The sequence below is a fragment of the Erythranthe guttata genome, chromosome 4 (genome assembly GCF_056151865.1).
Source record: "Erythranthe guttata isolate IM_541 chromosome 4, IM_541, whole genome shotgun sequence".
Classification (NCBI taxonomy): domain Eukaryota; kingdom Viridiplantae; phylum Streptophyta; class Magnoliopsida; order Lamiales; family Phrymaceae; genus Erythranthe; species Erythranthe guttata.
In genome coordinates, this window is record NC_142536.1 from 10,407,726 (window position 1) to 10,431,428 (window position 23,703).

The following is a 23,703-nucleotide window of genomic DNA, read 5'->3' on the forward strand; positions in this document are numbered from 1 at the left end:
AGTGAAGTCACGGCGATGTCTAGGTCATAAGGACTAATGGTGTAAAACTATACCACATATATCTCTACTCGATTATTGGGAACCACTTAGAGATTTCCAGGGTGATGGAGATCAGTGAACTCGTCAACTTACGAGCACCCAGTTATGCATGCCGACATCACAATACCGTTTACTGATGAGATGCAGTACACATACACTAAGTGCTAGTCTCTTAATGGGAAAGGCCAATATCCTCATTGGTGGCGTAACCCTTCGACTAGGAACACGTTTAAGAGTTATAATACGTAAGTAAATATCTCACGATCCTAACGATCAATTACTAGTACTTGTAATAACTGTAAGGACTATATCTATGCTTGTGACAAAGGGAAAAAAAGATATAGAATGCCAAGGTGTTTTATCATTAATACGAAAAAGATTTGTTTATTACCATAATAAATATGAAAAACCACAGCCACATGTTGGCTTGTTGGTCACCTACTCTAACATTATCTATATTGGAACTCGTGTTTATTTGTATTCCTTTTGTGAAAGCTCTAGTTTGGTTTGAATTATTGTTCAGTACAATCTAACCGTTGCAATCTTATCTTTCCTGTAAGTTTTATTATCAAGTTTAATGCAAATATAGATGGGGCGTCCAAATCTAATCCTGGGCAAGCAGGCATACGTGGAATTATCCGCGATCATAAGGGTCAATTTGCCGCGGCCTTTACTAAAAACATTGGCATTGCGTCTAATAATAAAGCGGAAATATGGGCATTTCATGATGGACTCAAACTTGCTTATGAACTTGATCTAAAACATTTGATTATTGAAACTGACTCTCGTGTTGCTTTCATGTCTTTCGAGGAAAGAAACGAAGCATCGTGAATTCCTCACCCTCCTCGAGGAAGCATGGATGATGTTGCGTAAGTTTGATGTTCTCCAATCCAAATTGGCTACACGGAAATTAATGAAGTCGTTGATGCTCTAGCAAAAATGAGATCTCTTTTGATGCAAGACAAGGCTATGTTTTTTGATAATCCCCCTAGTCTTTTGATCAATATTTTGGAACGCAATATGTATGGTAACTATTCTCGTAGATGTAATATTCCCTATACAAAAACTGTTATTTTGAAGTAGTAATATAATGATAAACTTTGTGTTAAAAAAAAGTTTTATGCAAATATTTCCAAATTCATAACAGCGGCGATGAGAAATAAAGGGAGTTTCCAAAAAAAATGAAATTTATAAATTTTGATTTAGAACTTATAATGTGACAAACGATCATATATGCAGAAAAAATAGAGAATATAAAGAGAAGTTCTCATAAAAGAAACTTATTAATGAGTTATGATTTTATTTAAAAAAAACAATGAGGAACTAATACTTTAAAAAATAAATATTTACATGCCCATAATTAGGAAAATTGTAAAAATAGCTAATAATAATTGATTTGAAATTTATTTTAGAATTTTTGTTCCTAAAAATTGTTTATTATAAATTTAATTAAAAAGTATAAAGAGTATATAAAAAAGGGGTCATTTGATATGCACCACTAATATGAAAAATAAATAAGCATAGGTCCACCCCTAAAATTCTTTCTTTGAGATAACCCCTAGCACCTTAATTCCCAAAATTACCCCTAGAGCCAAATACGAATTTATAAATCAATTGAGAAATCAAATCCCAATAAACACGCCCCATTATCAAATCCTACCAAAAGCGACGCATCAACTCCCTCTCTGTAAATTAAAATCATAACCCACCTTCGCTACAGAGATTCATCGGCAACCTCCCAAACTGTTCAACCAGAACGAATGAGTTGTCTGCTTCCTCGACGGCAACCCATACAACAACAACAATAGTCAACTCCCGATCATCAGTTTCATCTAGCGTCAACAATATTCATCTTCCTCCAATGGCGAAGAAGACACCACAAAAACGTAAGTTTATGGCTACATTACAACATACATTGTTTCACCTTCCTTTCGTACCTAAAACCCCCCAACAATTTTTTTTGTACAGGGCGTGATCGAAAAGAAGAGATCGAAGAGAACGAAACCCTAGAAGCAGGTTCTACCCTAATTCAACCCTTTTACTATTTCAAGTACACTAATTTGTCAAAATTTGGTAGTCATGTAATCAATTTTGGTACTGTGTTCATGTTAATAAATAGTCAGTTACAATCATATTGGGGAATTGTGTAGTAATTCATAGTCATGTTGACATATGTAGTCATATTCATGCTTGCTACATCATGTGTGTTTTTGTGTGTGGGTGTTGTTGTCATGAGTAGTACTTCATAGTCATATTGGCATCTGTAGTCATATTCATGTTTTGCTTTCTACGGCATGTGTTTTTTGTGTGTGGGTGTTGTTGTCATGAGTAGTACTTCATAGTCATATTGACATATGTAGTCATATCCATGCTTGCTACAGCATGTGTGTTTTTTGTGTGTGGGTGTTGTTGTCATGAGTAGTACTTCATAGCCACATTGGCATATGTAGTCACACTCATGCTTGCTACAGCATGTGTGGTTGTTGTTTTCATGTGTAGTACTTCATAGTCATATTGGCATATGTAGTCATATTCATTCTTACTACAACATGTGTTTTTGTGTGGGTGTTGTTTTCAAGAATAGTTATTAGTAGTCATGTTGACACCCTAACATATATGTACATCATTGTCCAGATAAGTAAGAAGAGGAATTTGACCTTACAATACCGAGCCAACATGTCGCCAATCGTGTCATTCTTCGAAGATATTCACCTACGACCACCACACTATGCATGTCTTCGCCGTATTCTTTTCTATCACCTGACTGTACCATTGGCAAAGCAAAAACTCAACAGAGACGACGTCGCATGCACACAAAATGGAGCTTTCAAAATAATGCTGACCTACAGCAAAACAGACAGGGCATTCCAAGTTGGAGGAAAAAATATTACAATCACACCACATGATTGCAAGTTAGACTTTGGCATCCAATCTGGCAACACACGAATGACTTTCGACATGTCAATAAAACCACAACAATGGCTAGCAGCACGAAGATATGGCACACACCCATCGCTTTATCAAAAAACTTTGAAGCATTACCTACTTGAGTGCATAGATAACGATGACAATGAAGACGTTGAAGACGTGATAAGATTAATAATTCTACATCTTATATCAACCATCATTTCAATACTTCAACCTAACTCGTAGCTTGGTCGATGTTCAAGTACAGCGACGATATAGATCAAACAAATGACTTCAACTGAGCTAGATGGATAAGTGATATCTTCATTAATCAAATCCACACGTCAAAAAAACGCAACACAGTCCGTGGTTGCATACCACTTATGCTGGTAAGCATGAATATTCATTTATAAGTCACTAGGTGCCATATGTAGTCATAAGTAAACACCTATAAATCTCCCACGCTGACTAATTTATGTATATACACAATATTGGATGTGTGAGCGTGTAGCGCTCGTGCCTCTAGTGGCTGATGAAGGAAATAGTAATACTAAAAACCGACAAGCAAGTACTTGTTGACGAAAAAGCATCTATCACTCTTCATCTTTTAAAACTATAGGATGTGGTTATACTTAGCAAAGCTGATGGACCGTCTTTTGATATCTTGAGCCAAACACAGAGCCACTAGAGTGAGCTCCATGAGAAAATCAAAGCGAATGCAGAACCGAAAGCAATGAATGAATCCCTCATCAAACGTCTTGACGAGCTGACGAAAAGTACAACAGATTTGGACAACGAAAACATTGTCTTGTTGACATAGAGTGTTGAATCAGACAATATCTCGCTGACAAATATGCCTGAGCCCATAGCAAATGAGATCATTTCGGAAGCCAAAATCACTCTTCTAAAATCAGTTGAGAAGGCTCATCTTGAGATGATTAGAGATAGGGACCAAAAGATATCCGAGCTGGAAGCTAATTGTGCAGAATATGCAAAGGCACCTAATGAGCACCCACCAATTCATCATTCGGACATCGACAATGAAATACATGAGGAACATATCGAAGCCAAGCTAAATGACTCAAAATCAGTAGTGGGGAAACATATAAGGTCACAAAAGGGTGAAGTAACACCACGTAGCACCAAGAAAACATGTAGGGATTTCAGATACAAAAAATTCAACCCATACCTCGACATGAGTAAGAGAGAGAAGGCAATAATAAACACAATGGCAGATGAAGTGCATGGGAAATAAGTAAACTCTTGCACTATATGTATATATAACTCTTGTTATTATAAATGACTGTATGTAACTCTGTTATAACTTATACATCTTCATGTAGTCATATTCATACTATAAAAATGTTTATAAATGCAGTAGAACAATGTGGAAGAATCCAAATGGCAATATTTATGTTCGTATGTCTAACGTCTTTGTAATCCTCAAAAAAGCAGATATTTTGAGTGTGGTAAGGTTATGATACATACTATCCTGCCCACTTTGATTTATAAGTTTAATAATACCATATAATCGCAGGTAATAGATGTTTATTGCTAGATATGGGAACATCAACAAGCTGCATGATTGTTTAAGGTAACCTGATGAGTCACTTAAAGGAACCAACATGACGTTCAACAGCATGATACGGGTACAAGTCGAAAACACCATGATTAAATTTTTGCAGTTGATTATATGTTTTCCCCTGGTAACTAATCAGTGGTTGTAACAGACAGCGTTGAGGCCAACCAAAAACAAAATATTCCACATACCACCAGCAGAAGTTGGCAAACATAGATACCTCGTCTTCCCATTACACTCCAACGATAATCCTCAAACTGGGGCTGACCACTGGACAATGTTAATATTGGACAGACATTCAAGTGAGTGGCATTTCTACTACTCATTCGCAAAGGTCTTAAGGATACATACATGACTGACGCCACAGACATGATACAAACTATTGACTATTTATTTTCGGCATCTATCTATGTACAAAAAGATACAATTCCATTTTCCAAAAATATTCATTCATTTACACATAAAATGTACGTCGAAAACACAACAAAGAAGTTTAACATCTTTGTCATTCCCATAAACGAACCGATGTACGAGGTAAATGACTCACCCCAACAAGCAGATGATTCAAATGATTGTGGTATTTTGTACTATTTGTTATAAGGAACACATTCCGCCAAATTCTACTAGTTCCCCATGACACAGAGACCGGTGTCGAGGGCATGAGGAGGTCTATTGTTGAATCATCGTTGCACTACAAGATTAATTGATATTAGACAATTATTACTGTTATTAGATAATTATTACTCCTATTAAGTGAAGTTGTTATTTCTGTAAACTATTAGTTGATGTTTGTACCAAAACAACAATCTTATGTAGTTGTTATTATATGACTATTTTGCAGTACTGCTTTAAAATCTTCTTATGACTATTATCTGCATTACCATTCTACAATGTTAGTTAGATTCACGGGATGGATTATGCAATGCGTAACTTTTGTATCTTGATCGATCTCGGTTAACGGTGAAACGAAGGGGTTTTTTCCAGCCATGCGTGGATTGAGGCAAGGAGATCCCTTATCGCCCTACTTGTTTGTTATATGCATGGAGTATCTCTCCCGGATACTCCATATACGTCCGATTGAACAACAACTCAACTACCATCCGATGTGCCATCTCCACAAGATAACACATCTGACCTTTGCGGACGATCTAATGGTATTTTCTCGAGGAGATGTGGAATCGGTCCGTATCCTCACCAAGACGGTCTACGAATTTGGGCAGGTTTCGGGGCTCAAGGCAAATCATGCGAAGTCTAATATCTTCTTGGGGGGAGTTAAACGGGGGGACCGATTAGAGATTGAAAACTAGTTTCACTTTGCCAATAGAGAGTTTCCGTTTCGATACCTTGGGATTCTACTCATTGCATCTAAATTACGAGTGTTTAACCATCAACCACTGCTCGACAACATCGAGCAAGCCATAAGAGCGTGGACTCGCCAAACTCTCTCTTATGCCGGACGGTTGAAGATTTTGAAAACCGTGGTTCAAGGTACGTGCTGCTACTGGTTATTCATATTTTCGATCCCACATGCAGTTATCGATCGTATAGAGACAATATGCAAAACGTTTTTATGGGGTGCGGCGGCCCCAAAAGTAACGTGGCCGAAGTTGTACAAACCAAAGGAAGAAGGGGGTTTGGGCCTTCTTGATTTGACTGATTGGAATCGAAGCTTTCTTGTGAAAAAACTCTGTGTGGATACAGTGGGTGAATGAGTTCTATCTCAAGGGACGAACCATATGGGAGTGGTCACCGGCCCTTACAGCTTCACCCTTCTTCAAGAGCATCATCCGGATCCGGGATGAACTGGTCGAGAGCGCAGGGAATACTCAGTTACTTATTGCTAAGCTGGAATCTTGTACGGAGCTTGGCAAATTAAATGTGAGCAAAGTATACGACTGGATTAGGGCTAAGGCCTCGATCAAACCGTGGGGTAAACTTCTTTGGCGCCATCTATGACTCTAAAGCACTCGTTTATCTTATGGATGGAAACCATGGATCGATTGGCCACAATGGACCGAGTGGAGAAACGCTCACGTGAAGTCGTCAACTCCAAATGCGTCTTATGTGGTGTGGAGGAGAAGACTAAGAAGCACCTCTTTTTCGCATGCAGCATGTCTCGAGAGGTGTGGACTAACATACGGATATGGTTGGGTATCTGCCGAAGACCAACCACATTGGATGCCGCACTTAAATGGCTCAAGAAGGACGTACGAGGGAAGTCCCGCAGCAAGACGCAGCGATGTGCACTAGCAAGTCTCGTGTACCACATTTGGGAGGCTCGGAACAAGTGGAAATTTGAGAAAATTGGAACTACTCCGAGGGACCTCACAAGGGAGATTCAACTACATGTTTACTCGGCTATGTTCAGCCAGCACCCGGAGCTAGCGATTTCAAGGACGAACGGACAATCGGGCAGCCTTATGCACCCATGAGGGTGTGATCTAGATGCTAGGCTTTCGTGGGTTTTTCCCACTTTTATTTCTGCTTTTATGTTAGTTTATTTCTTTTTGCTTTCTGCATTAGGTTCTGCAATTTCCTCGGGTATACCCGTTGTAATTGTCTACGACTTTTTTTGATTTATAATATTTACATTTTAATCAAAAAAAAAAACTAGGAGGGTATCCCACATTATTCCAAAAAAAATTGGGAGCCCCTTTTTTTCTTAAAAAAAAAGATCGAGGGCCGAGACAACCACCTCCTTAACCTATAGTCAACTAAAATGCTAAATCCCGTACGACTTTTAACAAATCCTGCACACAATTAATATACTTTCTCTCTCTAAATGATTTTTTCCCCCCACCTTTCTTTTTTAACCTCTCATATTTTCACAAAATCACACACAAAAGTCGTCTCCAGCATTCCAAGTTTGAATTTGAGGAAAATCTTCACATATTCAAGCTATGTAAGATTCAATATTTATCTGTTAATTTCATTCGTGGATGAATTGAGATGGATTTGAATTGTGTTTTCATATTTTTTTCAAAAAAGACAAAGTATTTTGTGTAATGGTCGCTGGTGGAATGGGAACGACGTCTTAGATTGATTCCGGCGGAATGGCCTGTGACAAATGGCCTGTAACTGAAGGGGGGTGCCTGCCATGTTTCATGGCATCCATGGAACACACAACAAAGTTGTAGAGGCTGGGAGGTGGGGCTGGGGGCTCGGGTGGCGCAAGAAGCTAGGGTTTAGAGATGTTTTTTTCTTTTAAAATTTAATTATTTGTTAATTGTTTAATTATTTTTGTTAAATATTTAATTCATGTAAATAATCATTTAATAAATGTTGATTACCGTGTTAAAAAATATATAATTGCTTAATAAATTGAATAAATATTTCTTAAGTGTAAAAAAATATTTTTTTTAAAAGACTCTTGGGAAAAACCTTAGAGATAAAGGGAAACAGAAAGAATTTTTTTAATTTGTGTGCGGGATTTAATAAAGTCTAGTGTTGGATTTAGCACCCCATAGACAAAACGGCCTTGCACTAAATGAGGGTTCCTGTAGAATAGGATAGAGATAAACAACCAAAAATTTGACCAAGCCTTTCAACATTTAGGCCTCGTTTTGTTATTTCTTATTCTTTTCGAATAAAAATGTATTTTTTTTTAATTTTCAAATTTTTTTCTTCAGTTTTCTAGATTTATTTTTAAATTTGGAAAGAAACAAAATTTGAAAAAATAATTGTTTTGGAAAAAAAAAATTCGATTTTTTTGTTTTTTATTATTTTTCGAGGTTTTTTCGAATTTCTTTTTCTTTAGCTTTTCCGATATTTATCTTATTTTCGAAAAAAAAAAGACGATTGTTTTTTCGAAAATAGAATAACATTCCGATTTTTTTTCGATTTTTTTCGATTTTTTTTTCAAAAAAAAAATTAATTTTGATTTTTTTTATTTTGATTTTTTCAATTTTTTTAATTTTTGTCAGAAAAATATTATTTTTCGATTTTTTTTTTATTTTTTGAATTTTTTTTTTTTTTTTAAATCTTTTCAAAAACAATTATTTTATTTTACATTAGTATTTTTTTTTAAATAACAGAATATGTTATTGTGATAAATAGATGAAAACTACATGGGCAATTTCATCATTAACGCATCTAATCATAGCACAATATTTTTATTGGACCTCTCAAGGTCCAATTAGTTATTTGCTAATAAGCCAAGATAAGCCATGACAATTATTTTGGCTGGTCGACCCAGAAAATAATAGGGCTAACCAACCATGAAACTAAACCTTACTATTTAGTTAATATTTATATATAGAAGAAGGGGCAATTTGCTATAGGCCCCTATGTATTAGATTTTAATTTTATGTCTATAGATCCTAGTCAAAAAATTCCATTTTTCAATAATTTCATTGCGTATATTGTGGCAAAAATACCCTTGATATTATATGGAACAAATAATCCCATAAATATCTTCTTATATCGTAGAAACCATAAATTCCTCAATTATCTTCCCAAATCAACGAAATCAATTCTACGTTAATCCTTCAATTCTCTCCCCCAAAATATATGCCCTCCTTCTCCCATAAATCTCTACAAATCGTTAACCCTAGTTACGAATTTGCAGTTCGTCTTCCATAGCAATTCAAGAAGCTTCAAATCTCTACAAATCGCTAACCCTAGTTTATTTTTGTTGTTGTCTGGTGTTAAACGATTTGTATCTACGTTTTGCTATTCGATTTCTACATTACCTTGTAATTGCATCCTCAGAGAACCTCGTTATCCAGAAAAAAATGGTACAAAAGCGTGAAGGCTTTGGTGAGTAACATTCTGGTATTTATTCGATATGTTTTTAGAAATTTTGATAACGATTTATTCACATTTTTTTATGATTTTTTGGTCTCAGTGGAAAAACATGGTGACTTTGAAGCGTCCATATTAGTTACAATTTTCCTTCATTCTTAGAGCATCGATATTATAGGACCTTCTCTGGGGTTTATTCCATGTGTTTGTGGCCTGAATTTTGAGTTCCGTTCGTTAAAGTATCCCGTTGATGTTAATTTGCTCTGCAAATTATTGTGCTTTGCAGTTTAATATACATTGTAATTGCAATTTGCATTTTGTAGTTTCTGAATTACAAATCGAAATTCTTATTAAGTCGTTTGCAATAGCAGTTCATATTTGCTGTTAATGTGGCCTGCATTTTGTTTTAGCATGATATTGTGGGAATTTAAACTGTTTTTTTGCGTTGTTTTACTTGTTCGCAACAAGTACTTGTTTCCAATTTTGGTTTGCATTTTGCAAATTCTTGTTTGAATTTGCAGGTTTTATTTGTTATTTGTATAGACAACTCTTGTTTGCTATTGAATTTTATTTTTGCAATTACTAAAATATTGTTGAAGTTTTCAATTTACGGTTTGCAGTGGTTGTTCTTATTTTTTTCTTATTGCGTGTTCAACAATCAAGTCAAATGAAGGGGATAAGCCATCAAATGACTGTTCAACGTCATCCAAAGAAAGGAAGAAAAAAAATCAACTAGATCATGTCTAGAAGAAAGAAAAAAGAAGATCCATTTTTTATTGATGCGGAGACATGAAAAGTTTCCTCGAACGTGCAAATGACGAAGTGAATATGGCGGATATTTAAGTATCAGCTAGTTTCGACAATATTGCTTATGATGACCATTAATGCAGAATGATGCACAACCATGTTTAATTAGCACACATGAAGCCTACTTGAATGTGACTGAAGTACTTCTTTGTATTAACCTTATTTCTTTGTTACTGGATGAAATATACTCTTGATGACATTTCATTATCACTATTTTGTTATAACGTTAAACGCTAGTTGGAGTAATTTGTTGAATTTGGAAAAGGGATTCTGCGATTTTAGATCATGCAATGCTGGTTTGGCAATACGCAACAATTTTTTGTTGTAATTATACTACATATTGTAATTTTCTGACAATATTTACTGTAAAGTGTTGTTTATTGTTTACAATTTGCTATTTGCTTTTTTTCTGATAGTTTGCAGTTCACTGGCTACATGTACAATGGGTCACACAAAAATTTCCTATTTTGCATTATGCAACATACTTTTACAATTGCAATTATATATTTCAAATAGATACTTGATGGTTGCAAATTGATGTTTGATGTTCGCTACTTCATTTTACAACATTCTTTTACCACATTTACACATTCCAATTTGAGTTGTTGTTTGCGTTTTACAGTTATATGTTCCAATTTGTTAAGGGAAAAAAAATACATTGAAAATAAACAAAACAAACAAGTACAAAAAAATAGAACTATAGATTTGGTGCAAGCATCAACATATAAAATTAACAAATCGATCTATTAGGAAAAGCAAATTAATGTCTGAAATAAAATAAGCAAAAAATCCCCTTAAGTTTTACAAATTACATCAATTCGTACACGACTTTCCATTATGCTTACAGAACTCATTACATTAACTGCATCTTATTTTCGTTTATATCTTCACCACAACCGACGATATCCTCTTCATTTTTGGTCTAACGCAATGCGATTTAAATTCGAGAGGGTCAACACAAATATCGTCATCACCTGCACTTATACATAACAAACGAATAATGCAGAATTTTACAAAAAAAAAAATCCTAAACTCATCTTCTCATCTCTGAAATGATTGTCCCATATCCGATATTTAAATGCAACAGCAAAATAAAAAAAATAATAATAAAAAAAGTAAAAAAAAATACCCTTACATATAAAAATACTAATTGTTGTTGTATTAGCTAAAATCAATCGCATTCGTTTGTTGTTTGCTGAAAGTGAATTCAACAGCAAACAAACACACAGTTAACAGCAAACGAATGTGAAAATACGAATGTCAAACATAAAATTTCTTTCAACAAATAGCAAATAATAACGAACAATCAAACACATCAAACAAACAACCAACAAATAACAATTGCTAAATATAGGTGTAACTTGTTAATTTTTGAAATTCTTCTTCTCCTACTCTCTCATCGGAGATGCGGCGCCGTTAAAGAACGACAACAACGGAGGACAAATGACTTGGAATGGTGCAGTGGGCAGCATCATCCGCAGCGGAGTTTGCAGCGCGCCATCGGAGGAGTGTGCACAGTGGCCAATCGATTAAAGAGAGAGAGATGCAATCACGTCGTTGGATAGGGTGATTTATTTTCCATATAAATCAATTTATAGTTTGAGGATATTTATGCCTATATACTTTTAATTTTATTTGATTTCTATTATTATTTTTGGTCAAAGGACCTACACCTGTATTCATCTAACAATTTAGATCTTTAGCCATATAAGTTTTGGAATAAGGGGTGTCTACCCTATTTCTCAATAAAATAAAGGTTTGCCACGAAACCCTAATGGCAACTTTGGTAAAAAAATTGGCACCCAGGGATAATTTTGGTAAATCGCAATTATATTCAACTCTTAAGGTTTTTTTCCGTCGTTATCCTTATTACTTTTTCCGTCTCTTTAGACATGTTCAGGAAGTTTTATTTTCTTTATACATGGTGTAAAATACATGGTGTTTTTTTCTTTAATAGAGTTCTGCATTAAATGTAGTGAATCAATTATTGGTATTAAATGTTAATCAGTTTGAATGTTTTATCAGATTCCTAATTTCATTTTTTCCGGAATCAAGTCCTTTGCTATGGATGAGTCACTAGAAGTTAAATAGCGGCCAGAAGAAAGTTTCTTGAATCATGCTTCGAGATTTAATTTGCTGCATATACGAGAAGAGGAATTCCTAAGATTAAACCGTTGCGATTATCTAGCGTACAATCTTCTGTTATAGAAGTCATAGAGCATATTTACATAATTTTGCAGGTATATTCTACATCAGTTGATCAGTGTCTATGGTTTTGTCTTTCTATTCAGATTTCATCTTTCCCGTGCATTCTTTCTTGTTTCCACGTAAATATACTTCTGAATCTACCATTCAAACGACAACTCTACGAATGCTATTTTTCTTGAAACATTGTTTCAATCTCAGTATTTTTGCACATCACTGGGACGATCAACGTATAGTGATTTTTGATTATTCAGCTTATGAGAATGGTCACTGTAAAGGCTCTTATGAATTTTCATTGTCTGCGAGTATCTGCTAAAGTAACTCATATATGTATGTATTCCATTATATTTAGGTTTTTGACATATTTTGTAAAAACAAAAGGTCTCAATTTTGCTATGTTAAAGGTTTGTAAATTGGTTTTCATCTATTCTTTAATTTGTGAAACGAATTATGGACCGTCAAATGATTTACTTTTACATCGCTCTACATTATATATATATGTATATATATATAATTTCAATCAATTTATATGTATGTCTTAAACTATCAAATGTCTTATAATAATTGTCTTAGGCAGATGCTTGACTGACATATATATTGTATACTCTTTCTTCCAGGTGCAATATATGGATCAATTTATGGGATAGTCAAATTATTATTGTCAATCTTTCTACTATTTTTTTATTTATTCGGACTGTAATTTTAGCCACCTTCTCTACCATGTGGCTTAACTGCATTCTCTACAAGCAAATGTCAAGCACTTGGTTGATTAGCGAGTAAAGATTGTTCCCACTTATATTGATGAGGAAATGATATATAAAAACTAACATTTGGTTCGATCATTATCTTCAAAGTTCATATGGTTTGATTTTCTTTCTACATGTGTATATATGATACTTCATGATGCATGATTGTCATTTGTAATGTCATATTATAATGTTGATTGTCAACCAATTATCCTTTTTGCTTTTAACAAATTTAGTCTCCAAGGTGTACATTTTTAGATTTCCGTTAGGCTATGATTTGTTCATGGATTTCAAAATAAGGAAAATGAAAATGTAAAGGAAAAGGAAATCAATGACTTTTGAAATCCCAATTGTGTTTGGTTCCTAAGTAAAATGGTGATGAAAATGACTTTGTGGAAAATTATTTTCCTTACTTTTGTTTGGTTTCTGGGAAAAAAAGATGAAAATAACAATGAATTATTAAATGGAGTAATTTTATTTTCTATGAAAGACGTAAAAAAAAATAAAAAAAAATAAATAAATAAATAAAAACTGTGAATATGAATATAATTTAATAATTTATTGTTATGATGTGTATGTGAGAGAGAAGAGGAAGAGGAGAGAGGAAAGAAAAGAGGAGAGAGAAAGAGAGAGAGAGAGAGAGAGAGAGAATAGATAGAGATGAGAGAGAGGACTGAGAGAGAGAAAGGAGAGAGAGGAGAGAGGAGGCAGGATAAGAGAGAGGAGAGAGAAAAGAAGAAAAAATGGGAGAGAGAAAGAGAAGACAGAAGAAGAAAATTACATGGCGTTTTCCTCATTTTTTTTGAGGAAAATGCATTTGCCTAGTTTTAGTGTAATTTTTTTTCCACTCTTTCCTCTTAATTACATTACCTAGCTCTTTACCTTGCAACCAAACATGAAAATTAATTTACCTAATAATTTCACCTTTTTACTCATCGTTTTCCTTGAACCAATCAGAGCCTTAATGAACATAGTAATCATCTGTCTTTCAAGGTATTCAATGTTGATTACTATCTTTTACGGAGTATATTATTTTCTAAACTGAAAGCAAATTAGTAAGTAGAGGCACGGTAAAACCGATACGAAAAAGGAAGAACGATTCGAGAAGGGCGCTTATAGTAACCTAGGAACTATTACAAGTGATGCATATAAAAGTTATCATATTTATAGCATTTCAAAATATTTGTTATAACTTATATTATAAGTTGGTGCAAGGTCCTTGGATCGAATCCTGGCAGCCGCAGTGTGGGAATTTCAACTCCAATGAGGGTTGGTTCCTTGTGGGCACCAGGTCCGGGTCCGCTACTTTAACGGGCCGTTGAGTTACCATGATTTACATTCCTCCATCAATCCTTGTCCGGCCAAGGGATGGGGGCCCTGGGGCGAGGGATTTCGCCTTTTGGTGCAAGAATCAAATTAACTTGATCTGTCAAAATCTTTTATGTATTTAAAATATTATTTTTTTATTTTGAAATTCTACCCGTACATCGGAGATATACTAGTCTTGACTAACATCAAACTATCCCTAAAAACTCACTAGGTTAGAATGCTAAACTAGTGAGTTTTTAGGGATAGTTTGCTATAAAAAAATTGAACTTTATTAATATTAGTGACCCTGCAAGTCTTTTAACAATTAAAGTAAATACTGGGTAGTGAATGCAAAAACCCAAATAAAATTTCATTTATTCAGAAATTTGTTCCTTAACTTTGTCACAAGATTAGCATCGACGAAAAGTGAGATGAAGGGTGATTTTCTGAAGCTAATTCAATGAAAGTTAGCACAACCAACCTGCAGAGAGGACCATCGTTCTTATAACGATTTTTGAGTTTACATTTCAATCAACACCAAAGTCACCACTTGCCAACAACAAAAACCGCATTTTTTTTTCGTTTTTTGTTTTTCAGGGGATCTTACAAACCAAATTGCCAATTCAAAGAATGATATTTCTTTCAGAGATGTCAAAATCTATACAGACGATATGAAAGCAGCAGAGGTAGATTGATAAGCCATTCTTAGTAAACTAGGATTGAGAAAGAGCTGGTGTTTTACAGACAGGGCACGTGTTTTTGCGTCCTAGCCACTGCTCTATGCAATATATGTGATACGAGTGTCCGCACTTCAGCTTCCCCGTCTCATCACCTGCTTCATATTCCTCCTGCAATTTTATAGTCAAATTATGGATATGTTTGTTTGTTGAGCTTTTCAATTACATTACGGAATATTTGCAAAGACAAACCTGACATATAGTGCATTTTCTCTCCAATTCAGTGGCGAAATGTCGAGACAAATCCTCAAACATTGCAAGTTTAGTCTTACTCAGACAGCCAGTTATCTCATCCTCTCTCAGTCCAGTGCTCACATGCCCAATCCTATCACCAAGATCCAGTAATTCCTGTTTGTCACAGATAAATGATGTCATAATTAATTATTCTTGTGCCAAAAACATTAAAATAATAATAATAATAATGACAAAAGGCTGAGAAAGATACCTCGTAAGACATATTATCAACGTCAAGCCTGAGATCCCTGTATCTATCAAGCCTATCCGATCTCCCTCCCATCATTAGATTACTTTGGAGCATTACAATCTGCAAATATATTTATCATGAGAATTGATTCATAGTGGGTATATTTCTGTGATATATATCACTTGGCATGTGTATAATATTGTGTATCAACTATTATCCAACAATCCAAACAAACCCTTAAAGGCCTCGTCCCCACAAAATGTAGTGTGAGTTATCATCTCATCTAAGACAGTCTAATGAGTTCACAAGAAAAATAATCATTTCTGTATATTATTATATTCACGAGCATCATTTATTCTGTTAAATACGATATTTCTGCACACAAACTTTTCAGAATTTTCACATCATGACTGTTAAGCTTCATCCATAAGATTTTGTTCAGAAAAGCCAACTCCAATGTTCTCAGGATTACATGAAAAACTATTTCCCGGATATGGAAATAAACTATCAACTTCGTTATGATCATAAGAATAGTAACTCAGTCAAAGTAGTTTCAATTCTACGTTGAATTTAAAAAAAAATATACTGATATTGTCACCTATGTTCTCTAACATACCTAGTCAAATATGTGATTCATCTTAATTAAATCCCATGTCTCAAGCACAGCTGATTGGTAAACTAAAATAATAGTTATTATAAATGAGTCAAAACAGCCAAAACTCATTACAAAGGAACGGGATTGCAACATGCAAGACTTGTATTCATGTTTAATTAAGTATGTCTATACTATCAATTGTTAATTTAAAAAAAACACGAAAAGAATTTGTCCATATGTAGTTTCCAGTGAAGAACATGCAACATTGAGATAGAATAAATAAAGAAAAGTAAGTGGAACTGAAATAGTATATATGTCCATACAAAGGGACAAAAGCTAACCTCAGCAAGTCCTCCATGGAAAGCACCATGTCTTAGATGATGATGGTGCCGATGATGATGATGTCTGGATCCAGAAAAATCGGACCGAAAGCGATTTAATCCAAAGGCGGAGTCAGATTCAATAAAAGGGTTTTCTTCTGGACTAACCATTCGCCTAACACTATTATACGGACGCTGACAATCAACAAAAAAGAAGAAAAAAAGTGAGGCCTGTGTGTAAAACTGATAGTAAGATAATAACCGAGCGCAAATGTTCAACTCAACACTTGAAAACCCGAAAACCATTCCGAAAAAATCAGGGTGAAGTGGAAAATAAATACTCATTACCAACCAAGTCGATGTAGTTATAAATTCAGCCATTTGGAGATGTAATAGAAAATTGGGAACCAGGTGACAAATCAAATGAGAATTTTCTGATAATTAGAGCCGGTTATTATGCCACTTTCGGATATTGTACTCAAGAGGATATGTATATACACTTCACTAAAAATTCAAGCACAAAATAAATAAATAAAAAGAAGATATTTTTATAGCAACGGCTGCCGACAAATTCAATGTGCGGCACAAAATCAAGATCCACGAAACACATAAACGCGAAATAACAAGAAATTAAACCCTACTCTAATCATATTCACAGACACATAGACAACGAAACGAAAACCAGAACAGAATTCGAAAAAAATAAAGAAAGAGAAGATAATACCTCCCTCTGAGCAAGAAGAATTCTGTCAGCAGCGTCAACTTTGCCTCGGGCGGGCCTTCTAGAAACAACACAATCAACAGAAGAAGCATCTGTAACAAGACCCAAACCAGGGCCGCACCAAACATCAGGCACACCCACACAGCTCGAAGAAGACAACGCCATTGAAATCGACGATGGGTTGTCTCTGGAGCTACTATCGGAGCAGATAATGGGGGGTGGCAGCAGGAGGTTATCGTTGGTGTTTATCTTGGTTTTGAGCCTTTTCTTCTTCAATTTCTTGGATTCCCAATTGGCGGATGTTCTAATGACCGCCGGGACGGAGACTTGTGAGGAGGCGGCGCAGCCAAGACCTCTGAATGTTGCAGATGTGAAATTCTTCTTTTTGGAAGTTGTTTCATTTGTTGTTGGGCTGGATGATGATGTCAGGATTGACGAAATTGTGGTTTTCGTACGAATTGGATTCGGATCTGTTTCTGGGTTATCCGGATGATTCCTGGGCTTTCTGCACCTAATTTGTTCGCCAGCCGCCGTAGTTGGGTCGTCGGCAACCACCACCACAGGCATGGTTTCTTCCTTCCTTCCTTCTACACTCTTCTTCCCAAATTAACTAACAACTTCCAACTTAGAGAGAGAGAGAGAGAGAGAGAGAGAGTTGCGTATAAGGAAAACAGGTGACGGAGAATGGGGGGCAAGTGGGATGTTGATGGAATTTGAAGGAAGATTTTTTGTGAATTACTAAAATAAATAAATTCTGTGTTTTGAGCTGGTGGTGTGTGTGTGACTGACTGTGAGAGAGAGAGAGAGAAGATAGAGAGAGAATTGGGGTGGGTTGTGAAATAAGAAGGTGTTAAAAACATGAAAGAGGCGAAGAGGTGGGGATGTTGATGGAATTTCAATATTCGAATTTTGTTAAATTACAAAACAAGTTGAATTTTGTTAGCGTTTAGAGAAAAGCTCAAATTTCAAGACAAAAGTATACACATGTATATTTCATTATTTCGTACAACTTTTTACTTCCGTGATGAAATTTGTAAGTTAGTTATATTTAACAAATTAGTACTCCTACAAAATCTTAACAAGAGAACTCCATGTCGTAAATGTTTGGATAAAATTTGGGTAGTTATTTTCATTTTATTTTGGAGAAATGGAGATTAATTGGAGGATGACAGTAATGCTTGTTTATTAATTGAAATGAGACAAAATAAACTATAGCAGTTAAATCATGTTTAAAAGTACTAGAAAAATGTGTTATAGAAAAATGTGTTGTAGAATAAGAATTTGAAAAATAGAATAATATTTGTTTGTTTATTTAGTGAATACAATTTATACTATAGCAGTTACATCTATTTAACATACAGTCACATCATGTTTGAAGAAGAGGAAAACTTTAGGTGGTGTTATTTGAGATTTTTTTCTTAGAAATCTTAACGAACACCAATTTGTTTTCGGTAAAAGAATTAAAGTGAGATGAAATTTAACCTAGCTAGGTTATGTAACTATGCATGCTCCTACAGTCTTACTATACTAAAGTAGACCAAGTCCCTTCATTTTCAATATTAGTGTGTGTGTGTGTGAGAGAGAGAGAGAGAGAGAGAGTAGGACCGAGTCTCTCTATTTTCTATATATGTTCGCGAATAAAGGAGAAAAATAATAGTGGAAAGTGAAAGGTTTAGTTAGAGAGACAAGTGGTGCCAAAACATATAATAAAAGAAGGCTGACAAAAGAACAAAAGTTGTGCTTAATTGGTGGGAATATGATTTCTATAAAGCAAAACAAAGCAAAGCTGAAAATTATATTCCAGGCGAATTTATTATATATTATTTTTGCACTGTACGTGGTTGGGGGTAGAGAGGCATAATAATAATATTTACCTTTCCTTGAGTTTGTTAGGTGGCGGCCTTGGCCTCTCTTTAGTCTTTTGTCTTCTTGCATTTAACATCATCTTCATCTTCAATATTCAAACACTGTTTTTTGCTTTCATCTGGAAAATCAGTACGTACAAATTTCGATCGCCGATAATAAACCATATTCAATAATTTATTTAAAATTAGTTTTTTATATTTATAATATAATAGGTGAACAATATTTCAAACATCAATTTTAACAACTTATTCCAAAAGTGCGGTGGTATTTCCATCTTCAAATTATCTTAATTCACCACTAAATTTATATAAAATATCATAAATACCCTTCAAATTTTTAATCCATCACACTCCTCTATATTAACTTAATCCTCCATTGTTCTAAGGTTTTATTTTTCTTTTGCAATGAAACCTAAAAAAAATAAAACAAGATTCTAATAATCATCCAATTTGAATCAATGTTTGGTTAGATTATGTTGAATGAAAAGAAACTCATTTTTCAAATTTTAATCAACGGAAAACAAAGTATAAAAAATATCTAGTTTTTTTTTTCGACACAAGGGCTTTTAATTTATTTCTTCAAGAACGTTAATTCTTGCTGTCTTTGACCTTCTGTTGTTTTTCTCTAAAGAAGTTATCGTTTATTTAAGGTGGAGAGGGTGGGATTATGTGGTAAAGTTGTAGAATTTTTTTGTGAATATTCGAATTAGCTTGGTGGTGGACAATTTATGAATTTATACAAAATATGGGTAAAAGAGAAAAAAAAATGGATTAAATGAAAAAAATATTTAATTTTGTGGTGAAATAAGATATTTTGAGGATGAAAATACCAATTCTCTTAAAAAAACATTGTTTATGTTTGACACAACTATTATATTTAATTTGTTTTTTAAATATTTTATTAAAAATGTTTTGTAGATCATGTTCCATACATCAAATTTTAACAACGGATGTATTATTATATACTAGACATTTAGTAAATATATATTTTTTTATTAATTTTAACTGTTATTATGATTAATATACTACTAAAGTTTTAAATTCTATTAAAAAATAATAAATCATTTTAAAATGGCTACAATAAATTAATTGATATAATAACAATAAATAAAATTTAGTAGTTGTGTTTTTTAGAAATATTAGTTTTTATCACACGATTACAAGTACTATTAGAATATTATACTCATACAATTAATTGATTAAATCTAAAAACATTTTATCACCCAGTTACAAATTCATAAATAACTGAAATTAATAAACTATATTATTATAAAATCATTTAAATAGATAAAAGCCGGACTTTTAAGCTAATATCCGAACAACATGTATTTAATCTTTTGATCCCTAGATATTTAACATACATATTTAATTAAGTTAATATCCTAACAACGTGTATTTAATCTTTTGATCCCTAGATATTTAACATACATATTTAATTAGTGTATTCGACTTTGCAAATTCTAAGTTAATTAAAGGATTCTCGTTAAGTGGGGTAGGAATTAATTACTTGATGGAAATTATTTATAGAAAGGTATTCACATTTTTCAAATATTGGATTGATGATAACCATGAGTATCTTATGATATTTGTTTATGTAAATTCATGTTAGTTGAATTTTGTGTCCGAGGTACTTCAATAAGTTAACCACCTAATACTTAGGAAAATATATCACTTATTTTATTTATCAGTAAATAAATTATTTGGTGATTATGTGTATTTTTAGTTGTGAATGATGCAAAAATGAACATTGCATATATCATTTTAAAATAAACTCAACAATTGTGGATCCGCTTACTAAGGGATCAACCTCTAATGTCTTTCATGAGCATTTCTCATGCCAATGTTGTATCATTTAATGTTACTATGGTTCAATGGAATTTCGTATTTATGTGTGTATATATATATATGCATATTTTGGTAGTTATGTGATACGTTCGGAAATAAATTTTGGTTACTCTATATAATTATGTTAAAAGTTGATCTTAATAAATTTTAAAGCAGGACCCGTATCTGTATACATGATCACTGTTGGTTTAGACACGATCAATGTGACAAAAGTTTTGTTAGTCCTATAATAGTATGTTCAATGGAAGATACTGTAAAGAATACCATTTTATATAATTGCATTATTTGAGCTCAGAAGGTGTACACATTTATAAGATATATAGTGTAAGTGTTAAATGTGGAAAATTGATGGATTATTTAAATAATGTACACGCACACATATGTAAATTAAATGTGTATGACTATCTACTGGATATTCCAAATTAAAATTGAAAACAATAAGGATTATTGATTATTTGATTGGATTTATGGGGTGTTAGACTATAATTATGGACATAATGTGTAGATAAAATTATGATCTAATTATAATTTATTGATGGGGCTGAATCACACTTTTAATATAACTGTATTCTAAATTTATATAAAGGGTCATGGTCCCCATATAAACTCAGTTCTTCCTTTTCCTCAGGTAATCCGTCAATTAGAGAGATAAATTTTAGGGAACTGCAAATTGTTTGGAAGACCCACCTAAATCCTATGGAAATTCGATGGAGATTCGAAGTTTCAATTTCATGGAGTAAAGTATGCTTCTGTCTTTACGTTTCTGTATTACCTCATTTTTTCAAAATGTGGGTTCTTGAGGATTCATATATATTTACGATAAATTTCTAGCAATGTATCTTATTTTTAAATATGCTACTAGAAATTGTAGTTCAATACTTCATATAATAAAGTTTAAACTCCATCATTTCTGTTAGTCGATTTTTTTTCAATATTTTTCTCAGGTCAATAAATCATGAGTATGAGTAGGGCTGTGACTGGGTTGGGTCGGTCGATTACCAGCCTAAGAACCAACCCATCCGTCAAACCATTTTTGCTAAAATTTGAAAACCGTTGCCGACCCAACCTTTGTGGGTCGGTTGATGGTTGACAACCGAATATTTGGTTCATGAATGGGTCGGTTGATAGTTTATACCCGCACCTAGTTCACTCAAAAAAAATTCAAAATTTGGAGTAAAAATATCCACATTTTGCGTAATGTCACGGTGCGATCATCATTTATAAGTTCAAAATAATTAATAACAATTTAGGGAAAAAAATATAATTAGGAAATTCAAAGTAATTTCAAACATAGACAAGAGATTTAGTGGAGTTTTGTGGGCTTTTGTTTAAGTTTGGGCATAAAGAAACTGGTGGAATATTTAGGTCAATTTTGTTTTCCTTTGTTGATTGTTTCAAAATTCAAAATACTAATTATTTTGATAATTTAATAACCACTTAAGAAAACACGGGCTTTATTTTATATTTTTAATAAAATTTTAATAGTATGGTTGGATAACCGATAATTATCAGTCAACCAACTTTTGATAATATTAGAAACCACCAACCGACCCATTACAGATGGGTTGGTTGAAATTTTCGACCCGATCCAATGGGTCGGTTAAAAATTGATTATCCGCCTAAAAATATGGTCGGTAATGGATCGATTGGTGGATAAAAACCAACCCAGTCTCAACCCTAAGTATGAGGCCAGAAAATGCTGATGAGAGTGTAATAGAAAAATATCTAAATTGATATAATATTATTTAGTTTGGGCCCCAACCTCCAAATGGAAGGGATAATGACAAGGTCAACAATAATAGCAGCATGAGGATTACAAGTAAAACATATTTAATGTTTTGGTAGAAGAAAGCAGTTTTAACATGTGAACTATGACTATAATTGTCTCTATTCCAAACAACTAACTTCAAGGTTTGATATGATAAATATATATATATATATATATATATATATATATATATATATATATATATATATATATATATATATATATATATATATATATATATATATATATATATATATATATATATATATATATATATATATATATATATCAATTCTAATGTTTTAAAGCTAAGGCCGTGTTTGATACAATTAAGCACTGGATGTTGAATGTTGAATTCATAGCTGAATTGTTAAGAGTTGTGTCTGAATACTAAATGTTGAACGATTAAGCTCGTTTGATAGTTTAAGATCAATAATGTCTGAATAATATTATGTTACTGTTTTAACTATGGCTAAATACTAAAATATTTGTTAATTGAATTATTATAGACATATATGTATAAATATAATTTTTTAGCATGATTAACTGAATTAGTAAAATACGAAAATATTCGACACAAATTATTTACATCTCTCAAAAGAAGTTTTATGAACAAAAACAAAAGTATTTGGCTTGAAAGTTGAAACCTCTATAAAGACTCTTCAAAAACAATTAACGCATATTATATTTTGTTAAGACAAATGATGGAGTTTACATACGAATTTTGTTAAAATAAATGAAAGAATTTTGTTAATATACATTAGAAATTGATTTTAATATTTAAGAGACAAATTGATAAATGGGTAAAGATAAAAAAAATAATTTAATAATAACTCAAATGGATATAATATAGTTAATAAATCTATTCAAAAGTGGAGAACACTTTGAGAAGAAAAAAAGGGTATTGCGCGAGGTAGCAATAACGAGGGTAGTGAGGGTGCAATACTCATTAATTTATGCATTTATTCGCTCAACATTGATTTTCCGGCTGAATAGTTCAGATCCTTTCGAAACCATTCAGTTATTGCTACCAAATGCCCTGAATTGTCCAAATGTTTACCGAATCAGCAAAGTTGTCAATAAGAGGCTCATTA

At 33.3% G+C, this 23,703-nt stretch overlaps 2 protein-coding genes across 2 annotated transcripts; one reads left to right on the top strand and one right to left on the bottom strand.

The window, feature by feature from the left end:
- The first annotated feature begins 6,516 nt into the window (after positions 1 to 6,516).
- LOC148771115 (uncharacterized) lies at positions 6,517 to 6,957 on the top strand. The gene has a single exon (XM_088817496.1). The coding sequence runs from the start codon at positions 6,517 to 6,519 to the stop codon at positions 6,955 to 6,957; it is 441 nt and encodes a 146-aa protein (XP_088673622.1).
- Positions 6,958 to 14,801: 7,844 nt separating this feature from the next.
- LOC105976140 (uncharacterized) lies at positions 14,802 to 17,967 on the bottom strand. Its single transcript, XM_013001438.2, has 5 exons — positions 17,135 to 17,967; positions 16,432 to 16,605; positions 15,517 to 15,615; positions 15,264 to 15,419; positions 14,802 to 15,182 (listed from the first exon to the last, which is right to left on the bottom strand). The coding sequence occupies exons 1-5, from the start codon at positions 17,696 to 17,698 to the stop codon at positions 15,048 to 15,050; spliced, it is 1,128 nt and encodes a 375-aa protein (XP_012856892.2). The 5' UTR covers positions 17,699 to 17,967; the 3' UTR covers positions 14,802 to 15,047.
- Between the last annotated feature and the right edge of the window lie 5,736 nt (positions 17,968 to 23,703).